Genomic DNA, 20,198 nt, shown 5'->3' with positions numbered 1-20,198 from the left:
CGTAGGTTTGCGATTTTGTTTGTGGAAGGAATGACCGGAGGATTCAAAAGGCTAACGATAAGTTCGAAATTGAAAATAATACGCTGAAAGCATTGTTTGTGCTGATAAAGAAAAGGTATTGTCTATTGAGAGGCGGGGAGTATTGTGCTGGAGACAATAGTAAGAATGAACAATAAGTTATTAAACGAACAACAACAAAGATAATGACAGTGAATCGGATACATTCAACCCAGAGAAACCTGTGACAAAGACGGAGAGAGAGAGAGAGGTATGAAAGAAGATTCAACGACGCGAATGAAACAGGATTCATGGCCATCCGGTCATGACCGCGAAGCCACGAAGACTTGCGTGACCTTGCCCTGCTGTGGACCCAGAACGCTGTAGATTCCACGTCGTATACCTAGCCTAGTATGAGAAGGGGGATTCTCATTCGACAACAGTCGCAGACGGGTGACATTCGATGTACTGATCGAGCCTGTCGTCGTCGCCGTTCGCTGGAGGATGTAGCATCTACGCGCCCATCAAGATGAATGCAGCCAATGTATTGGCGGGCGCTTCGAAGTCGGCTCGGCCAATGGATTCGGAATTCATCACGTCGAACCATTGGCAAGCGGAAACGAGCGCCCGGATGGAAGGCAAACCTGCCGCCTTGTCAAAAGGCCGAAAGCATCCGTTGACTCGTTCGCCATCGCGCGAGGGTTAGAATCCATCATTTATTAGCTTTGTTGTTGTCCGATCTACGCGGTATTATAGGAAGACGACATCTTGGAGGATTCTGCCATCTCACCGCTGGCATAACGACGGACTGGGCTAGCGTAGATCCCTCCCCTGAGAGGCTGAGACATGTTGCGGCATGAGAGGAAGCCAAGCTGAGTTACGTCGGTAGTAGTATTATCTGAATGTTTCCCGGCTCAACACATCTATGCAATGCAAGCCTTCAATACCGTACATTATATTTCAAGCCTCTTGAAGTCGTCGACATCACTGTTGGCTCGGGCCACCGTCGGAGATCACGTGAGAAGCAAAAACAATTACGCACGTGATGTGTATCTCACAAATCAGGCTCCGATTTGAGTTTGCTCTGGGATACTCGCTCCATTCTGAGGTATTTTTAAGATCAAGTAGGCTTTTTTAACTCCTAAGCCAATGACAGCGCACCGCTAGAATAAAGCAAGCCAGAGAAGTTTGTGAACCTAGGGGTGTATATCAAATAGGTGTACGGAGTGTGGATACGGAGTAATTCTCTGGCTACCTTAGCGTCTGATTGACGAGATAACATGATGGCATTGCCATGACTTGACCATTTCAGGAAACGGAGAAGTGGTAAAATGCACGGATTTAATGTATTTTCGAAGGTCTATTTTGACTAATTATTTTATTGCAAGTAATAAGTATTGTCGGCAGAATACAGTGTGTTTGTGCGTCCTCCAGCAATAACTCGAAGCCTTGAACGCTAGTTAACTTATAAGTGACCTGGTGCAGGGGTGGGGATTCCAACAAAAAAACCGTTCGTTCCTTGAACATCACACCAAACCACATTAACCAAGATGTCATCCGAGGCCCTCACCACAATCTCCCTCCCCTCTCTTCCCCGGCTGTCCCAGGGCAAAGTCAGGTATGGAATCTGCGTGTCTGAACCCGTCCCTTCCGCTATGTTTTCCCTTGGCCAGATAAGGAAAATCTGCCCTATATGACTCCTCGTCACAATTTACCACCTCTTTATAATGAACTTGGGGATATTCTGACATATAAAATGTGGCAGGGACCTTTTCGCCCTCCCAGATAATCGCACACTTCTCTTCGTCACTTCAGGTATGTCTTCTTCACAAACTACTTTCCATGTCTTTATCAAAATATAAATCTCATGGTTCATAGATCGTATAAGCGCATACGACGTCATTCTCAAGGTTAGCCATTTTACCGACTCAGGGGTGATTTTCTAGGTCAATCTCGGGAATCAGCCTTGGTCCGAGACTCCTAACCATCGTCTCGTGAACCTGGAAGCCCTCGTGTTCAATTTCATATTCTCCAGAGCATTCCTTTTGTAGAGATGCTAACATGCACCATGGCAGAACGGCATATCCTCGAAGGGACTTATCTTGACGCTGCTCTCTGCAAAATGGTTCGAGGTGCTCACATCCAGGATTCCAGGCTTGAAGCATCATTTTCTCAGCCTCACCCCACCGCCAGCGCCTGGTATAGTCACTCCTGAGGAGCGACGCATGCTTCGCGGGCGCTCGATGACTGTTCGGTATGACCTCCCAAGTTTGATATAACCCCTTTTACCCGTATCTGTAGAGCAAGTCTTTGAGCAGAAGCCCCCCCCTGACCTGGCCTGTTGACGACCAGACTATTTTTCACTATACATAGCAATCTAGTGATGATAACTTTAAGGGAATGCTGACATCTGAATTCGGCAGTCGTCTGAAAATCTTTCCAATTGAGGCGATCGGCAAGTACCTTATTTAAACCCCCTCTGAACATACCCTGACTCCTCCCGACAACAAAAAATATTATCTCGGAAGATAGTCTGACTAGCGGAGCAGTACGCGGCTATGTTACGGGGAGTGCATGGTTAGAGTCAGTGTCTTCCCGTCTTCAATAGAATTGACCGCTAGCCTTCTAACTTATTTGTATAGGTACCAGAAGAGCCAGAGTATTCATGGCCTCCCCCAACCTGCGGGACTCTCGCACTGCCAACAGCTTCCTCAGCCCATATACACGCCATCCACCAAGGCAGAGCTCGGAGAGAAGGATGTCAACATCTCCCCAGATCAGGCGAAGACGATTGTGGGCGATAAGTATGCCTCACGCATTGAGGATTTGGCGCTCGCATGCTACAAAGCAGGGGCCGCCCACGCAGAAGCATGCGGTATAATCATAGTTAGTTCCCTCTCCCCCCTATCATGATTTATCCCAATATATCTAGCTCTCGGGAGTTCTGGACAGGGCGAGAACCGCCTAGCCCTAGAACAAACCTTTAGTTAAAGAGTGAGGAAACCACTGACATTATGCACTGCAGGCAGATACCAAGTTCGAGTTTGGTTTAGATGAAGAAACCGACGAGATCTACCTTGTGGACGAGGTTCTCACGTGCGTTTCCCCTTCAACACCTCCCTTCTAGCTCCAAGTTAGGGACATGATGGGAGACTCTCTTTCGAATATGACCCCGGGTTTCTCTGTTTGCTTGAAATACTGACATGAGGACGTCAAGGCCCGACTCTTCGCGCTTCTGGAGCAAAGCCGACTACCAAGGTATGTGCTTTTGTGTACCTGTATCCATGTCTCGTTCCCTGTTTGGCCCGTTTGCCACTTGCAGACATTCCCCGCGATGAGCCCCTATTTTCTACGAAACCGATGAGGAATCTGAAGCACGAATATTATCACCTAAGCTACCCTTGATCTTCTCCATCACTTTAATTCGGTATTACAGAATCGCTGACATAACTCACAGTCGGACGCGAGCAGGACTCCTGTATGTTCCACTTCCATCCTATTCCCTCTCGAATCTCCCACCCTCACCATATGCTAGCGAGATGTCTTGGAGAAGAATCCAAGAACTAGAAGTTGAGGTTCCGGCAGAGAATACTAACGGATAATAGTCGACAAGCAGGTGCTTAGGAACTGGTTAACGTCGAACGGTCTGGTATGTATAAGATATTGGCTGCTTCCCAATGACTTGAGCCTAGGAGAATACGCCCCCTCAACCCCCAGGGACGACTTTTGATGAGATACTAATAGCTTAATATAGAAGGGAAAGCAAGACGTACAAATCCCTCCCGAAATCGTAGAGAAGACAAAGTCACGCTATATGGAAGTGTACGAACTGTTGTCGGGAAGAACCCTGGAGGAGGCGCTGAAGAGCTTAGAGGACTAAGCAGCAGGGGAAATAGCCCAGAAGCTGGGATATCTAGAAACTGGGATATCTAGAAGCTGGGATATCTAGAATCGGGGATCGCTAAGAACGGGTTAAAAGAATGGGTCCTATTTGCAATAGTTGTTCTCGCTTCCATCTCCCATGATCGTGTAATTAGGGGAGGGAGCGGGGGTTTCTTGCTAGGTGTCCCATCGTCAGTCTTGTGATATCGGAAAGAATAAAGCATATGGCGTGGCCTTTACTACAAATGTCTATGAAAGTAGCGGGCATGGATTGTACTGTACAAATGAAAGAATTCCATGCTCACAGGCCAAGAATAAATATCCGTGTGCATACAGTAGCGTGATGGGCGGCGAGGCTGTTGGGAGCGAACGTGGAGGTTAATTAAAGATGCTTGTTTCAGATGTCAAGTACCGGAACGGTCCACTTTTTGCTCTTATCGCTGTTTGCAACAGCGTACATGTACCTACGTACCTTATCACCACCCCTCTCTCGTTCGACCCCTATTCGGCCTTTGCTGCCTCTAGATCCTCTAAAATGTCTCGAGTGCCCTAGTTATAAATATATAGTTTGTTAATTAACGCCAGAGTAATTGTAAACAAAATAAAGATAGAGAAAAAACCTTGTAATTGTTAAATAATCAAGACTAACCATCACCCACGTGGGCACCTTGAATAGGGGGAAGAAGAACTGACTCAGCAGATAAGGATAAGCAGAGGACTGGTCAAAGCGTGAAAAGATCCCAAGCCAATACCCGCCAGGTTAATGTTGAAATTGAGAGCAGATCCTAATAATAAGATTACGATGACCTGTGCTATCATTTGCCAAGGATTCTTTTCCTTTTATACTCGTCTAAAACATTACTCTCCTGGCGGCCCCTGTCGCTCTGTCTCGTCCCTATTTTCGTGCTTGTCAGCCGCACATCGCCCCTTTACAAAGTACGAAATTCAGTCTCCTTTAATGGCAATATCACGTCAACTTCCCGCTATTTAAGTCTTTCAACCACGTACACTCGTACATCGGACCACCGCCGTTTGATCGTCCTCGTGTTGATGCAATTGAACAGAGCACTGCACGTCTATTAGGGCTTATCTCGTATTACCTCTCTGCTGTATACGAGATTTGGTGGAGTTACTTGGACGGCACGCCACGTCGCTAATCTTTTCTGGCCGGTTTCTTGGTACTCTCGTACTCCGTTTGCGACCGTTTGCGACCGTTTGCGGTTCCACCAACACAAACCACTTTTGCTGCACTAAACATCGAGCAGCTGACGCCGTCTCGTGGGTTCATGAAAGAGAGGACACGGTCAATACTAAATACCGATTGCTACGAGTCGCCGCGCTCCCGACGGCCTTCAACCCCTCCTAGCATTCGCGTACAATCTCTCATCACCGCCACACCAGATTGGCCAAGTGCCCTTCTGGTCCTCCGTTCTCGTCCTGGCGCCCTCCAAGACCTCCCCGTTTTCGTCTGTGGGGGGTTCGTTTTCCCATCGGCGGCGACGATCCTCTGTCGCAACGACTACAAACCCTCCTCCCCCCAGCGTGAACATACAAGAAGCGTCGGGAATCGATACGGAGTCCTCACCTTCGCGCACCAGACAAATCCTTCCCCCTATTCCTGGAACCCCAAGTATGCCGGCATCGTTATCGCGCAGTCCGTCACCTAAACCAGGAGGTGGATGGGCAAGCCCGGGCCTAACTAGCCATTATGGGGAGACGGGCTCGAGTAGTTCTGGGAAAAGCTATCAAGGTGTAAACGGGAGCTCCGTGACCTGGGAGTCCGCGAAAGCCAAGAGCGAGGGTGTCCATGGTGGCTACCCATCATTCTCGACCCAGAACAAAGGATTCTTCAATCGACACATGAGGACCCTATCGAGTAGCTTACCCAGGTTCAACATGGGACCAGAAAGGAGTTTTGCTGAAAAGGAGAAGCTTGGGCGCGGCCGGTGGATGCCGAGAGATGGGAGCAGATTGGGAAAGTTAAGAATTATGGCTAGCAGGGTGAGCAGGAAGATGAGGTTACGGATTCTTGCAGTTCTTGGAGTGATCCTCATGATCATTCTCTTTTACACAACGCGTGAGTATTCCTTCGATTGCCGTTTCATGCCAGACCTAAGCTTACTGAACATTTAGCTCTACATTACTACTGGCGAAGAGCGAAACATCTCGGAGGAGGGAAGAAGTTCGTCATTATACTTGCGGCAAATCAAGGAGGTGGTGTGATGGAGTGGAAGGGTCCTCGGGAGTGGGCGATAGAGCGCGACAGCGTACGAAATAAACGAAAGTATGCCAACCGATGGGGCTACGAGCTGGAAATCGTAGACATGAGCACAAAGAAGCGATATGCGCACGAGTGGAGAGAGAGCTGGGAGAAAGTTGACACAATCCGAAATTGTTTGAGGAAATACCCAGATGCTGATTGGTAAGGTCGCCGGTGCGCCGCACATAAACAGTATGCTAACAATCATAGGTTCTGGTGGTTAGATCTCAATACGTTCGTCATGGAGCCATCATACTCCCTCCAGTCCCATATCTTCAACGACCTCTCGAAGAACACCTACCGCGATATCAACGACTACAACCCTCTCAACATAACCCATCCTTTCCCGTCTGATCACCTGGACCCCGTGTCTGCAAGCCCAGTTGGCGACGGCAAGCCTGGATCGATAAGCTTAATCGTTCCACAAGATTGTGGCGGGTTCAACCTGGGTTCATTTTTCATAAAGCGCGGTGCTTGGACCGACCGGCTTCTTGACATATGGTGGGATCCAGTTATGTACGAACAGAAACACATGGAGTGGGAGCACAAAGAGCAGGATGCGCTTGAGTATCTCTACACAAACCAACCCTGGGTCCGGCCGCAAACAGCATTCATCCCCCAGCGTATGATCAACAGTTTCCCTCCCGGAGCATGCTCGGAGAATGGCAACGACACACGCATCCATTACAATGAGAAGGATCGAGACTTCGCCGTCAACATGGCGGGATGTGAATGGGGACGTGATTGCTGGGGTGAGATGTACAACTATCGTGAGCTGAGCAACTACCTCAACCGCAATCCCTGGGAACTGTTCAAGGAGGAATTGGTTGCAGTAGCTTGGTTCAAGCTTACTGGGCAAAAAGTCAGGCTATGAGGTGGAATCAGTTTTCGTTACCAGCAGAGTTTCTGCTATTTCTTTGCATCTCTCCAACACTGCTGTTGGGTTGACGGGGTGATTGTATCTGGAATACCTTGCGGGTTTGAATCGCTTGGATGGCAATTTGCCTTCCCGTTTACCATTCTGTTCTGTACTGCATATAGTGGACATATCTGCGGGCCCTGGAGTCTTTTAGAGGAATAGCATGTACCATATGATGAAAGCTAATTAGTAATGTACTAATGTTCATAGCGGTAGGATGGGCATGTCATATGTGGTGTTTGAAATCTTGTTGTATTGTGCTAGAGGGGTTCGGGGGAAAATAGATCGAATAAAACCTCAAAAGAGTATTCTGCTGCAACTGAACAAATGCCAATGGTGACTTCGACAAAGTACCGAATGAAGTGCTATCTAGCAGTGTTGTAAGCTTGTACTGCCAGGGTGTGAAGCAGTAACCTCTAAGAACATCAGATGAAGGACCTGGATAGTTTCAGCCATGATGCCTGTCCGCAGTCGGCAGTCCACCAACGTTCCGGTATCCGAAGGCACTGTCGTAGATCTCCTCACGTTCCATATTGGGTTGCTTATGCCTTATCACTATTATCACCACCTTGAATCGGTCCGGAACAGGGTATAACGTTGGTGATATTGGTACGGGGAAGCCCTGCTTCGGCTTCGGCGCCGGAGTGGGACGACTTCTAGTTAGCCTCTGAGGAGATCCTGAAGGGTGATGGGATGGGATGAACTATCTGGTACACCATCAGGGTAGATGGCGCGAGTAGTGGCGTTATGGGGATGCAGATATTGAAAATATTGAACGACCTTATTAACTTCAACCTCAAATTCATTCGGGTTGAAGCTTGCTTATGTTTCACTCATTGGAGAACCTTCAGGCAGTCACATCTTCGGATTGGGATTGGATGGAATATAAATTCCAAAAAGAAACAGAGGAGGAAAATCATATACCACCCAAATATCTAGAAGCGCCCAAACTGTACCATCGCTCACAGCATTTAAACCGCAGAGCCCAAGCCGACTGTGACCACTTCCACAGCTGCAGGTGATGAGTGCAACTGTCGAGTCTCGACACCTGTTCGGACGTGGAGAATCGCAACTGGCAGGTGTTTGTCCGGAGTATATTTGGTCGTTTCATGCTGCTTTGTTTCGAGATGTTTCAACTTATCAGGATCGTTGCTCGCTTAAGCCACGAGAGCCCAAGAGCCAATTACGAGGCGACAAGCCAGCTGTGTAATGCAACATCAAACACCAGGACCGAACCTCACCTTTTGACTTCAACCTCAAAACACCAAACACGGCTCTCTGAGTGGCTATGCCTCCTGGTCCTGTCAAACATTCTAGGCCTATATGGCTTCTAACTCCGAGAAACGCGTGGCGGTAGTTCGCCCAACGTTGATGCTTCTGGAGCCACTCGTTGGCATCTTGCGAACTTCATTTCCTTCAAACTCCTAAACTGGCAACTAGTGTTGCACGGCCACTTCAGGCTGACTTTGTCCCAGGCATGATCACATCCGGGGTAAGCCTGTCGAGTCGCAAGGACAGCTACTTGGCTTGTGTTGCTGGCGATGGGGAATTGGTTCTGAATCTCCGATGTTCAAAGGACCCCCGGGACCATGTCCGGCCTGGAACGCGCGAGTGCTGAGATGAGTAGACAAAGGCATAAGTATTTTATATCCTCTTGTCCCCCCTTTTCTTCTTGTGGAATTCACCTTCTTTTTACACCAGTACAGTCACTCCTTAAGCGGTTGTTTGTTCACTTCTCTATTTTCACTTTTGAGCAAGTTTTGAATAACACAAAGACATCGATTGTCCTCAATAGTTGCTTTATCGACAATAGCTACTCATCATTTTACTTCCACAATAAGAAACCACACTTTCGTTGGATTTCTCCAAAGCCTCTTATTTACACTCCGACTCCCATTTCGCCCTGCCACCTTGCTGCTGAAAATTATCTATCCGTTCAAACAAGATTCTACATTACTTTGAATCATCGTTCACCACACAAGATGCATGCCTCTCAACTTGTCATGCGCCTTGGCGCATCCGCCATTTGCGCTGCTGGCATCGCAAATGCAGCCTATTCCGTCAAGGACACATTCGACAGCACCAACTTCTTCAGCGAGTTCAACTTCTTCTCTGGTGACGATCCAACAGGCGGCTTCGTCGAATACGTCTCCGCCGCAGCTGCAAATTTAACGAGTCTGGCGGGGTATTCTAATAACGCCGTTTATCTCGGAGTAGATCATGTAACTTCCAACCCTGCTGGTGGGCGCAGCTCAGTCCGAGTTACCTCCAACAATGCGTACACGCACGGCCTGTTTATCGCCGATATTGCTCACATGCCAGGCAGCACCTGCGGAGTCTGGCCAGCATTTGTAAGTACATACTCTCCTTCTCCATGCTATAGCCCCGAAACTCCCATGCTAATGCATTTTTCTTTGTAGTGGACATTCGGTCCAAACTGGCCCTCATCAGGCGAGATTGACATTATCGAAGGTGTCAACGACCAAACCACCAACGACATCACCCTCCACACATCCGCATCTTGCACAATGAGCACGTCTGGCTCTCTGGGAGGCACCAAGCTCGCAGACCCTAACTGTAACTCTGGCAATGGCAACAACGGCTGCGGCACCACCACAACCGACACGCGAAACTACGGCAGTGGATTCAACGCTATCGGTGGTGGCGTCTATGCTATGGACTGGACATCCTCCCACATCTCCGTCTACTTCTTCCCACGCTCCGACATCCCTGCAGATATTACGTCGGGGAAGCCTAACCCATCAAGCTGGGGAACACCTACCACCACTTTCGGCGGCTCAGGGTGTGATATCGACTCCCACTTCAAGGATCACAACATCGTCTTCGACACTACATTCTGCGGCCAGTGGGCTGGCCAAGTCTGGGATTCAAACCAGCATTGCAAGGCTCTTGCGCCTACTTGTAATGAGTACGTAGGGAAGAATCCCCAAGCGTTCAAGGACGCATACTGGATGGTCAACTCCGTCAAGGTCTATCAAGATGGTTCCGCCCAGAAGAGAGCCGAGGGTGTTATACCCATGCCATTTATGGCTTGATTTTACCTACAGAGGTAGCGGCTTCTGTCACGTTGAGATCCTGCCGCATTTCAGAAAATCGGGTTTCATTTATTCACTTCTTTGCAAATATGTAGGGAACTTCTTTTGTGCATATGTAGGGGGATTTTTTGAGGGCATAAATGGAATGTCACGCGGATGAGATTAAATGATACCTGAGTTGCGTTTCGAAATGTATATGCAACATACAGCATACACATACCAACTGGATGATTGAAGATCATGGACAAATACCCTGGAATAAGGGAGATGTGGTTGCTTGCCAAATAAATAAAAATTCAAAAAACGTTGAAAACATGGTCGATTTTGTGACTGACTTATCGTAATGAGGATAAACAAGCTTGGTTGTGAAAGACACCTGCCAAGTGCCCGGAGGAATATAAAGGTATGGTACAGTACTATCATGCTGATCATTTATTAGCTTGTGAATGCTGCAAGTCGGCCCGGCTTGGGGTATAGTACATGTCGTCTGAACTATTCAATAAAGAAATCCGCCTACCTATTTACATGGGTTCTCCACCTCCGTACCAGGGAGGTACATATAATCCTCAGGGTTTAGTTGAGGGATGAACACCGGGGTTGGATACCTCTGCATCAAAGCAGAAACATCAGACGGAGAAACCAGAAGTATCACTTAATGGACAATCAACACATCATACGTATTTCACATTACAAAAACCGCCTATCATTAATTGTCGTACACGGGAGATGAATCTATTTAGTTCGCATCATCAAACCTACCAACCTCTCGCCATCCAAAGACCCTTAAAACCAAAATCCTAAATATCATCATCATCCTCGTCCGCCCCTGGACTCATGCTCTTTCCCCTACTGTCTAGCGTATTCAGACTAATACTATCGCTATCCCGCTTGGCGGGCATTCCCATAGCCTGCCTCCCTGATTCGGAGTTTTCCAAAAACTCTCGTAGTTTCTCCTTGCCGATCTCGACGGCTTGAGTGGAGGCGGCATTAGCCATGCGGAGCATCGGGCCCCAGAGATTGAGGGTGTATGTTACATAGGCTGCTGCGCCGAGGAGAATGAGGAAGATAAAGTAGACTGGGTTGCGGAGAACTGCGGGTGGATTATGTTAGTGGGTTGAGCGTAGTTTGGCTGGGACATCGCAAAGCTTACCTGCAACGATCTCATTCCAGCCCAACGCTAGGAGAAGTCCGTAGAAGTATAGAGGAACTTGAGCAACACCACCAATAGCACTTCGTTTTGCCTCAACATAAACTCCATCAGCCGTCTTCTTGAATCTCACAACGAGGTCCTGGCGTTTGGCTTCGCTCAGTATTGTCATTTCTTCTTCCAGGCTCTTGCCCTCCTCTTCATCCACACCACCGATTGGAGCTAGATCTTCTTCATCCTTTGGATCAACACTATCAGGCGCACTCGAAATCCAATCGGGGAGATCGGGCGGCGCATATGTCTCAGACAATCTGAATCTTGAAAGAAGTGGAATTAGGGTAAGAGTTGATTCCTTCGCTTTGGTGTATAGCCCCTCGATATCATCCGTAGGTCGCCATATCCTGGGTACACCAGCTTCGTCATATCGGAACTTGTCTTCAAAGTTCTCTCTCAGTTTGAGAAGGATGTTGCCTTCCATGACCTCCTCATCGATTTTCGCTCGGAGAACTCCCCAGCTCTTCCGCCTCAGACGCCACAACCCGACATCAATCTCATCTTGGCTGGCATCAAAGCTTTTTGCTCTGTCAACAAAACGTGTCTCGGCTTCTTTGACAGTAGCGACGAAGAGATTCCATATCCTATCCCACAAATCTTTCTCTGTGGCGGGTTTCTCACCATCTTCAGGAGCGCCACTCCCGCCTCGCCCAGATCCGAGTTTGTTAAACTCAAGACCTACGGATTCTCCTAGCCTTGAACGCACCCATCTCTCCACGCGAGTTGCAAGGCGCCGCATTTCTTCCTTTCGTAAACGTGCGCTGACTTCGTCTAGATCCTTCTCATATAGATTAAATTGTTGTTTGAAGTTACTCCATGGTACGCCCTCAATCGCCAAACTCTTCGCTTCAGTTTCGAACTGTTCGAGGGCAATCTGTTTCTCACGTTCCACAATTTCAGCAAATTCGTACGATGCCCCTTTTTTCTGCCCCGCCTTGACGGCGTTGGAAACCGAATTGCTGAACGATGTAACTCCTGACTTGTGAGCTGCCGAGAGGTGGCCGTGGTATAAGGCCTTGAGGCGGGTGTCAATCTTGCCTTCCAACTCGACACGTTTTCTACTATAAACGCCTTTGTGGTATCTGCTCGCCTCGGTTTCAAAAGCCTTGATGCTCTTCACACGTGCAGCTTTTCCAGAAAGACCCAAGTCCTTCAAAACAGTGGGTTTTCCAAGTCTGACACCCTCCGCCTGTAGCTCCTCCAGGGGTAATATAGCGGTATCGAAACCTTCTAAAACCTCTCGTGATATCTCGTCGCAGCGAAATTGCGCGAGGAGCTCCTGCTGAGTCGGCAAATCCAGATCCTTGTTATTGACGATCTGGTCCCAAATGCCCTCTGCGTATACTGAAAACCCATCCGCAGGGATTCGTCGGTGGTATTCAGGGAGGAAGACGCCCCCTTCGAGTTCATGCACCAGTTGTAGGCCATGCTGATTATCAGGTCGGTTGCCAACTCTAAATCTCATACCTAGTTTCTTAACCTCTGTGACGAACTTCTCCGGTTGCAAGATCTTGTGCGGCAACGCAGCAAATGCGAAATCGAAGTAGTCCTCTATCCGCGACTTTTCGAGACCGGCGGGCTTCGAGAGGCTAGTCCATATATTTGTTAAATCTGCTAGGAGCGTGTTACGAAGGTTTGCAAGAGGAGTTGCCCCAATATGATCGCGGATGACGAAGAAGAGGAGAGATCGGGGATTAGACCTGTGGTATTTGTTAGATCCACCATAGCCTCGGAACTTAGAGACTTACTGTCTATCCTTCAAAAAGAGCTGTAGATTAACCTCAAATACTGTCTTCAGCAACCCCATATTTGCACCTTGGTACAGCCCGACTTGATGCTCCCAAAGATTCACGATCAGGACCTCGCTAGTCGCCAGGGCGAAAAGGGCACTTTTCCGCTCGAAGTCTTGGTCTTCCCCTCGTTCTCGGCCATCAGTTCCCTCCACATCCATAACCATAATGTTATCAGCCATCTTTTCGGATTCTAGCGCGCCCTTATGCTCCTTCTTGTTCTTTGACATCCATATCCCCTTTGTGGTCTGCCGCCGCTCGGTTTCCGACATTACCCCAAACTCCGTACCGAAGAGGTGATTAAGCAGGGTCGACTTGCCAGTTGACTGGGAACCAAAGACTGATATGAGGTGATAGTTGAAGCCGGATTGCGCTGTCCTGGTGAGCTGCAGATATGTGTTAAGGTTGGGGCTTGAAAGCTACTCGTTAGTCAAAGACAAAGTTAGCTCAGCGGTGGGACGCCTACTTGAACTCTTTCTCCTCGTTGATAACTTGAATGCCATGTTCATATTGCTGTTCTGTCGGCGCATCGCCGACAGCTGCAAAGTGGCCGTTCATAGCTAACATTGGAGGTGCGGTTGCCCTGGAAGCGATGGAAGGCCTGCGGCCATTCGTACTTATAGTTGAGCCTGTGCTATTCGAGGCGGACATTACGGCGAGGCGAAAGACAATTATACAGAAATAAAGGGACGGACGCTGTGGCTCGTGGTGTTGCAGTTGGAGCCGTGGTGTTAGTGTGGATCTGGACACTAGCAACCCCCTACAAGGAATCCAGAACAATATAAAATAATGGAGAGCTGGCGATGTCACAAGCCCGGATGGACCCTGGCTTGGGGGGCGTAAGTCGACCTGTGGTCGTTGTTGCCTTTGAGGCCTGAGGCTAACAGGTGTGATTGAGGTCTAAGAATCCAAGACTAGGAGTCACGAGGTCATGGCCCCTCGTATACTATACATTAAGAAGGGTAGTGTGTCTTGCTCGTTGCTCCAATATGGCCAACGCTGTTTGTATGTACCGCGAAAAGGTGCATAATCAAGGTACATTTAAGTGCTATGCCTAGGTACTCAGCCATGGCTAAGGTGCAAGACGGGTAAGGAGAAACGATTCTGATAAGTATACTTCTCATTTCGTGCAATAGTTGTTCCATGATATGCAATATAGACCATCTAAACCAGCGAGTGTTTAAAACTCATAGGCGCCTAATATCTATATCTGGGTGTCGGCTGCTCCACACGACGACTACCACTGGAAGACCAGAGGCTCTTCTCCAACATCTCCAGTAAGTTCACGCCTTCCGCCGTACGGTTCCAACAACGGAAGTTAATAACATCAGACTTAGTATTCCAGGAGGATATCAACTTGTTCGTTTTTGACCATTCGCGGACTGTGGCCAGTACCTCCTTGCCCTTGCAAATCCAATACATCTGGATAATATCACGCCAGATATTCTTGCTTACGTTTTCAGCGGTGAGCCAGTACAACATGGCATAGTAGACTGTTTTGGCCTGAACGTACTTAACAATCTGCTGAGGGTCAGGATCAAGAGAAGATCGTAACGGTTCGTTTTCCGCTGGGTTAGCAACCCCGAGGATCATGGCTTGGATGCTGACAAAAACAGAGAGCAGGGTGGACCTATGCGGTAGCCACCTCTCGGCAGGTGAGCCATGCCACGTATTCAGCAAACTTAGACAAACTACAATATCGCATGGTAAGTATCGCAATATGTAGATATTAGCTGGGATATTGCAGAGATGATAACATACCTGTTCCGTCTTCGTGTATATTCGGATTGAGCGAGAAACGGATCAGCCCACATCCTTGGTTCATGGCAAAGTACATCTGTGGAGGTACTGCTGGCCAATTGTGAGGAAGATACATGTCGAAGCTACAGTTTAACGTTAGCAAAATATAATCAAGTGCCGTAGAAGCGGATAAATTGTCCCCGCACTATGCAGAGAGCAGTACTCACATAAAGAGACCGCCAGCATATGGAGAGCCAGGCACCCCTATTATAAGGATTTTCATAACATCAGGTCTTGAGTCTGATACTTTGACGAAAATTCCAGGAGGCAGTGAAGTTGTCCACGACGCGATCTCTTTCCAGAGGCCTGTCATACGACCAGGAGGTGGAGATTGGATTTTGCACCATTCATGACTCAGTCGATGGTTCACCAACACATCGTCTGTGAAGGTCACCTGTTTTGCCTCGGTGAACTCTTGCCAGGGGTCTTTGGGTGTTTTGGCAGGGTCCTGAATGGCATCAGGTGCGGTCTGTTTAACGGCGTCCCTAAATCCCACTATGCTTTTGAATATAGCAATAGTTTGTTTGCTATCGTCGCTATGAATTCCCTTGGCCATAGCCGCATTGTGTGAGAGGCAAGCGAATGCATCCGCTTGCTTGAATGTGTTGTGACAATACGTCAAGAGAGATCCGGCTAGTCCACTCGGAGAGATATCAACCACAAGGGCATGGCTATCGAAATTCTCCCCAAGGGACTTGAGACCCGGGCTCCGCTTCTTCTCTGGGCGTTTATCGGTGAGGATATGCACCAACCGTGGATGCTTCGCCATAGCAGTAACAAAAGCTAAGGCAGCCTGGTAAAGATCCGACCTTCTGGCCATATCACTAATCGAATCGTTTCGGAGCAACATAGTAACCCGATCGAATAACAAACTAAGCCGGAATAGGGCGAAAAACTCCGCTGGTGGCTCCCTATCGAAACTGGAGCCCAAGCCATTCACGGGAAGAAATGCTGTTAGGAGAAGCAGTACCTCGGTCATTACCATGTCGGTTAAGTCGTTCTGTTGGCTGTAATTTATATTGCTATCCTTGAACAAAACTCTACTCGCCGTTGCCTCGCTCTCAGGAGTATATCCAGTTCCGTTGTCCAGTGGAGCTTTCGGGCCGCGTCTCTGCAAGTCTTCGGCTGCCTTATGCTGCAATTCGACTTCATCGAACCGGCAGAGCAGAAGCCAACTTCCGAAGAGCCGCCCGTGTGGACAGCAGTTATTAACAACTGCATCAAGAGCACAGTAGCTTATTTTCCCTAGCCTTGGCTTTCCTCGACATCCGATGCACGTAAACCGCTTGCACTTATTGCAATATATTCCAGAGATCTGCTCAGGCTGAGAACCTTTAGCACCTGCAAGCCAAGTCATGATGTGATTTTTGACTGAGGTTATCGAGAGAGGGGTCCGGCATGTTGGGTCGCGACATTTGAGGTTGGAGAAGTGATAGTTAAGCCGTCTAAGAATGCGGAGGTTGGCTTCCACGTTTGTTGATGGGGGGATCTTGATAGAAGTACTAGTAGTACCGAGGCTCTCCAAGCTCGTTGAGTTGCATGGTGGTTTTGACATGTTGCGGCGGAATCGACTTTGGTCCTGTGGTGATGTTGTCGGATAAGGTACAGAAAAGGATAGTCGAAGGTGTGGTTGCTTAACGACTTTCAAATAGTGGTCATAAGGTGTTAGGTGAATAGCATGATGGAAATATCACTTTTAGGATAGGTTGGATGCTTGATGATTCACTGATTGGAGATAATTATTATATGATCGTGCCTGCTCAAATATGTAGAAAGGAGCTCCTGACACTTGATAGGAGGCGAGCGCGGTATTAGCCCCTTCCTTAATCGTAATGAATCCCACTAATAGGACATATATCCTGAATGAAACATATCCAGTCCAGCAACTGCGCACAATGCACTTACATCTGGTATAACATCATCTCGAGTAGGCGCCTTTACTGAGAGAAATAAAATTTTGAAGCGTTTCTTCTTGGACGGTTTACTATTCCAATCAAATTTAAATTGTCAAGCGCTAAGATCTCAATAACTCATTGGAGTAAGTATTGTGCTCGAGGACTACTGCTGCAAATTGCAAATGGATATGGCTAAATGAAGGAACTCGGCACTATACTTTAAGGATAGGGCACCTAACTTGGGTCCGCAAGTGAAAGCTGAGTTGCCCTCTAGTCCTAACAAGCAGAGTAGAAAGGTCAGTAACCGCAAGACGAGGCACCTCAGAGACTCTCGAGGCCACTCGCTATCTCGGATATGACGAATTGAAGGTATTATAGGTTGCCAATGAGCCTAAGGTCCTAATCACTCGTTGCCAATCCTGCAGCTTCTGATTTTTCACGCTTTCTCATCTCCTTCTTCTCCTTCTTCTTTTGTCTCTTCTTCTCCTTCTTCAGCGCTTTCTTCTTCATTTCCTCGCTCAGTTCTGTAGCTTCGTGCATCTCTGTATCCTCTGGTTCGTGATCTTTAGCTTCTCCATTTGATCCATCACCCGGTTTCTTGAGGCTATGCATGACGCTGGATTCATGGGCGCTTGAGGGTCCTTCGGCGTCGTCTTGTGGCCTAGTCTTTGATGAAGGGGATTTGAAGGCGAGCGTCAACTCTTGCGGATGTGATTGTTCGGATGCTTGGTTTACTGCCCCTTCAAGGATTGGAGCCGGGCTGACTGAGTCCTGAGAAGTATGTTTCGATTTGCGTTTCTTCTTCTTTCCCAGACTAGATCTTGCCTCGTGTTTCTCTGCCTCCAGTGTAGAGTTCTTCATAAGTTCCTGGACTCTGGGTTTCGGCTCTACTGTCTCTGTTTCGGCAACGGTATGCATTGACACATCCTCACCACCAGCAGGTTCCGGAACAGCAGATTTCACTTTCCGCTTCTTTGCCCTTCCTAAACTAGATCGTCCTTCCTCCTCGTCACTACTTTGATCGTTTAGGGCCCTCTTCGCGCTCGCAGCCTTTTCCTCAGTATCTCTTGCTTTGCTGGCCTTGAGGCCCTTCGTGGGGAAGAACTTGGCTCGAAGATCTTTATCGTTGCGTTCTGCATCTTTCACCAGGTACTTAGCAGGAACTGGGGATCCTACGCCTGAACGTTGCGGCGGAGGTCGAAACAGAAGTTCATCTTCAGCAATTAGCTGCTCCATAGTCTTTTCAGGCCCCAGTGGGCGCCCCGACTTCGCCATCCAGCCCTTGACGATTTCCTCATGCTTGGCAAAGGCAACCGCGACCTTGTTCATGATATAGTCATATTTCTCTTTCGACACAGCGGGGTTTTTCTCGCGTTCTTCTTCTGGCGCCATGGTAGAGAATACCTGGGGGGGAAGGTAGGTGTGGGTAATGAGGGTGAAGGCGAAGGTAAGAGGAAGGTATAGTAGCTCGAAGACCCTTCTTCAAAAGTGATTCTGTATGCAAAAGGTGCTTGTAGTTCGTCGCAAAATAAATTGAGGTACAAGGTACAAAGTATTCCGCACACGTGCAGCCGTCATTACTGCACCTCCGGCGTCTTTCGGTTGACGTACGTGCAAGCTTCGAGCTTCAACCGCAACCGCGATTCTATCCGACGGCCGGGATCCAAGCATAATCTCAAACCTCTTCAATATTTTCTTTCCTGCAATTGACGGGTCCTGTCTTTTCTCTGTACACTTATCTCACCATGTTCAAGCTCGCCCGCAGCCGGCCTTTTACGGCTGCCCTTAAAGCCAGCAGGGTGAATCCCCCCTATCCGCTGGGTTTTACTGTCGAATGTCCAGAATATACCTCATCGGATCAATCTGCTAACAAAGGCTTAGGTCTCATCGACGTCGCGGTTGGCTGGTGTTGCACAACAGAAGAGAGCACTGAGTATACACGAATATCTCTCTGCAGATCTCCTAAGAAAGGTGGGCTAGAATTGCGACGCCCCGTTGATGCAAAAACTATATACTAACTCCTGGATAGTATGGCATTGGTGTACCGCAAGGCTCAGTTGCAAGAACAGCTGCCGAAGCCGAAGAAATCGCGAAGCAAATCGGTGGCGATGATATGGTGATCAAGGCACAAGTTCTTGCCGGTGGACGAGGCAAGGGTACATTTGACAATGGCCTGAAGGGTGGTGTTCGGGTTATCTACTCTCCAACAGAGGCCAAGATGTTCGCAGATCAAATGATCGGTCACAAGCTTGTTACCAAGCAAACTGGTGCTGATGGCCGTCTCTGCAATGCTGTCTACATCTGCGAGCGTAAATTCGCCCGCCGGGAATTTTATCTTGCAATCTTGATGGATCGTGCTTCCCAGGGACCAGTTATTGTTTCATCATCTCAGGGTGGAATGGACATCGAAACTGTGGCCAAGGAAAACCCAGACGCTATCAATACCACATATATCGACATCCACAAAGGTGTTACTGATGATATCGCCCGAAAGATTTCCACCGATCTCGGTTTCAGCGAACAATGCATCGAGGATGCCAAGGACACAATTCAGAAGCTCTACAAGATTTTCATGGAGAAGGACGCCACTCAAATCGAGATCAACCCCTTGTCCGAGACTTCCGACCATAAAGTTCTAGCTATGGATGCCAAGCTTGGATTTGATGATAACGCGGAGTTCCGTCAAAAGGAAATCTTCTCATGGCGCGATACAACTCAAGAAGACGCCGAGGAAGTCGCCGCTGCCGAGTCGGGTCTCAACTTCATCAAGCTGGGAGGTGATATTGGCTGCCTAGTGAATGGCGCTGGTCTTGCTATGGCCACGATGGATATTATCAAGCTGAACGGGGGCGAGCCTGCCAACTTCCTTGATGTCGGAGGTGGAGCTACTCCTCAAGCCATCAAAGAGGCATTCACCCTCATTACAAGCGACCCCAAGGTTACCGCTATCTTCGTTAACATCTTTGGTGGTATCGTTAGATGTGACGCTATTGCAAAGGGCCTCATCAGCACCGTCGAGAGCATGAACCTTCGTATCCCCATCATTGCAAGATTACAAGGTACCAACATGGAGGCAGCTCACCAACTGATCAACGAGTCCGGTCTCAAGATCTTCTCCATCGATGATCTACAAAACGCAGCCGAGAAGGCAGTGCAGTTCTCGAAGGTTGTGAAGATGGGTAAGTTCTCCCCCCAACCTTACGAACTATGCTAACATTTCCAGCCCGTGATATTGATGTTGGGGTCGAATTCTCTCTTGGTATTTGAGCACCTTGATACTTCTCCTCGTGTATTGATTCCCTCATCGTTTAGATAGCCGTTGAATATGTATAATGCATGGCAGTTGTGTGATTATCTTTTGCTCCTCTTATTCGTATTGAACTCCTTGCTTCTTATCA

At 48.3% G+C, this 20,198-nt stretch overlaps 7 protein-coding genes across 7 annotated transcripts; 4 read left to right on the top strand and 3 right to left on the bottom strand.

Annotated features, from left to right (window-relative positions):
• Positions 1-1,547: 1,547 nt before the first annotated feature.
• BP5553_02645 (Uncharacterized protein) lies at positions 1,548-3,877 on the top strand (the record flags this gene model as incomplete). Its single annotated transcript, XM_032011268.1, has 11 exons — positions 1,548-1,615; positions 1,763-1,812; positions 1,876-1,907; positions 2,073-2,251; positions 2,530-2,580; positions 2,640-2,883; positions 3,023-3,093; positions 3,215-3,255; positions 3,455-3,475; positions 3,603-3,646; positions 3,752-3,877. The coding sequence occupies 11 exons, from the start codon at positions 1,548-1,550 to the stop codon at positions 3,875-3,877; spliced, it is 927 nt and encodes a 308-aa protein (XP_031870961.1).
• Positions 3,878-5,165: 1,288 nt separating this feature from the next.
• On the top strand, positions 5,166-7,013 carry BP5553_02644 (Uncharacterized protein; the record flags this gene model as incomplete). The annotated part of the gene is made up of 4 exons (XM_032011267.1): positions 5,166-5,356; positions 5,421-5,956; positions 6,013-6,301; positions 6,350-7,013. 4 exons carry the CDS (start codon positions 5,166-5,168, stop codon positions 7,011-7,013), a joined length of 1,680 nt encoding a protein of 559 aa, XP_031870960.1.
• Positions 7,014-9,040: 2,027 nt separating this feature from the next.
• Positions 9,041-10,114, top strand: BP5553_02643 (Glycoside hydrolase family 16 protein; the record flags this gene model as incomplete). The annotated part of the gene is made up of 2 exons (XM_032011266.1): positions 9,041-9,409; positions 9,479-10,114. The coding sequence occupies 2 exons, from the start codon at positions 9,041-9,043 to the stop codon at positions 10,112-10,114; spliced, it is 1,005 nt and encodes a 334-aa protein (XP_031870959.1).
• Positions 10,115-10,911: 797 nt separating this feature from the next.
• On the bottom strand, positions 10,912-13,756 carry BP5553_02642 (putative Protein sey1; the record flags this gene model as incomplete). Its single annotated transcript, XM_032011265.1, has 4 exons — positions 10,912-11,204; positions 11,265-13,015; positions 13,064-13,516; positions 13,572-13,756. 4 exons carry the CDS (start codon positions 13,754-13,756, stop codon positions 10,912-10,914), a joined length of 2,682 nt encoding a protein of 893 aa, XP_031870958.1.
• Positions 13,757-14,302: 546 nt separating this feature from the next.
• Positions 14,303-16,262, bottom strand: BP5553_02641 (uncharacterized protein; the record flags this gene model as incomplete). The annotated part of the gene is made up of 3 exons (XM_032011264.1): positions 14,303-14,796; positions 14,867-14,988; positions 15,073-16,262. 3 exons carry the CDS (start codon positions 16,260-16,262, stop codon positions 14,303-14,305), a joined length of 1,806 nt encoding a protein of 601 aa, XP_031870957.1.
• Positions 16,263-17,199: 937 nt separating this feature from the next.
• Positions 17,200-18,192, bottom strand: BP5553_02640 (uncharacterized protein; the record flags this gene model as incomplete). The annotated part of the gene is made up of 1 exon (XM_032011263.1): positions 17,200-18,192. The coding sequence occupies one exon, from the start codon at positions 18,190-18,192 to the stop codon at positions 17,200-17,202; it is 993 nt and encodes a 330-aa protein (XP_031870956.1).
• Positions 18,193-18,545: 353 nt separating this feature from the next.
• Positions 18,546-20,067, top strand: BP5553_02639 (Succinate--CoA ligase [ADP-forming] subunit beta, mitochondrial; the record flags this gene model as incomplete). The annotated part of the gene is made up of 4 exons (XM_032011262.1): positions 18,546-18,599; positions 18,682-18,771; positions 18,830-19,979; positions 20,024-20,067. 4 exons carry the CDS (start codon positions 18,546-18,548, stop codon positions 20,065-20,067), a joined length of 1,338 nt encoding a protein of 445 aa, XP_031870955.1.
• Positions 20,068-20,198: the final 131 nt, after the last annotated feature.

Source organism: Venustampulla echinocandica (assembly GCF_003357145.1).
Source record: "Venustampulla echinocandica strain BP 5553 chromosome Unknown scaffold_1, whole genome shotgun sequence".
In the NCBI taxonomy this organism is placed as follows: domain Eukaryota; kingdom Fungi; phylum Ascomycota; class Leotiomycetes; order Helotiales; family Pleuroascaceae; genus Venustampulla; species Venustampulla echinocandica.
Note: the sequence above shows the minus strand (reverse complement) of the source record. Positions and strands in the feature narration are given on the sequence as shown.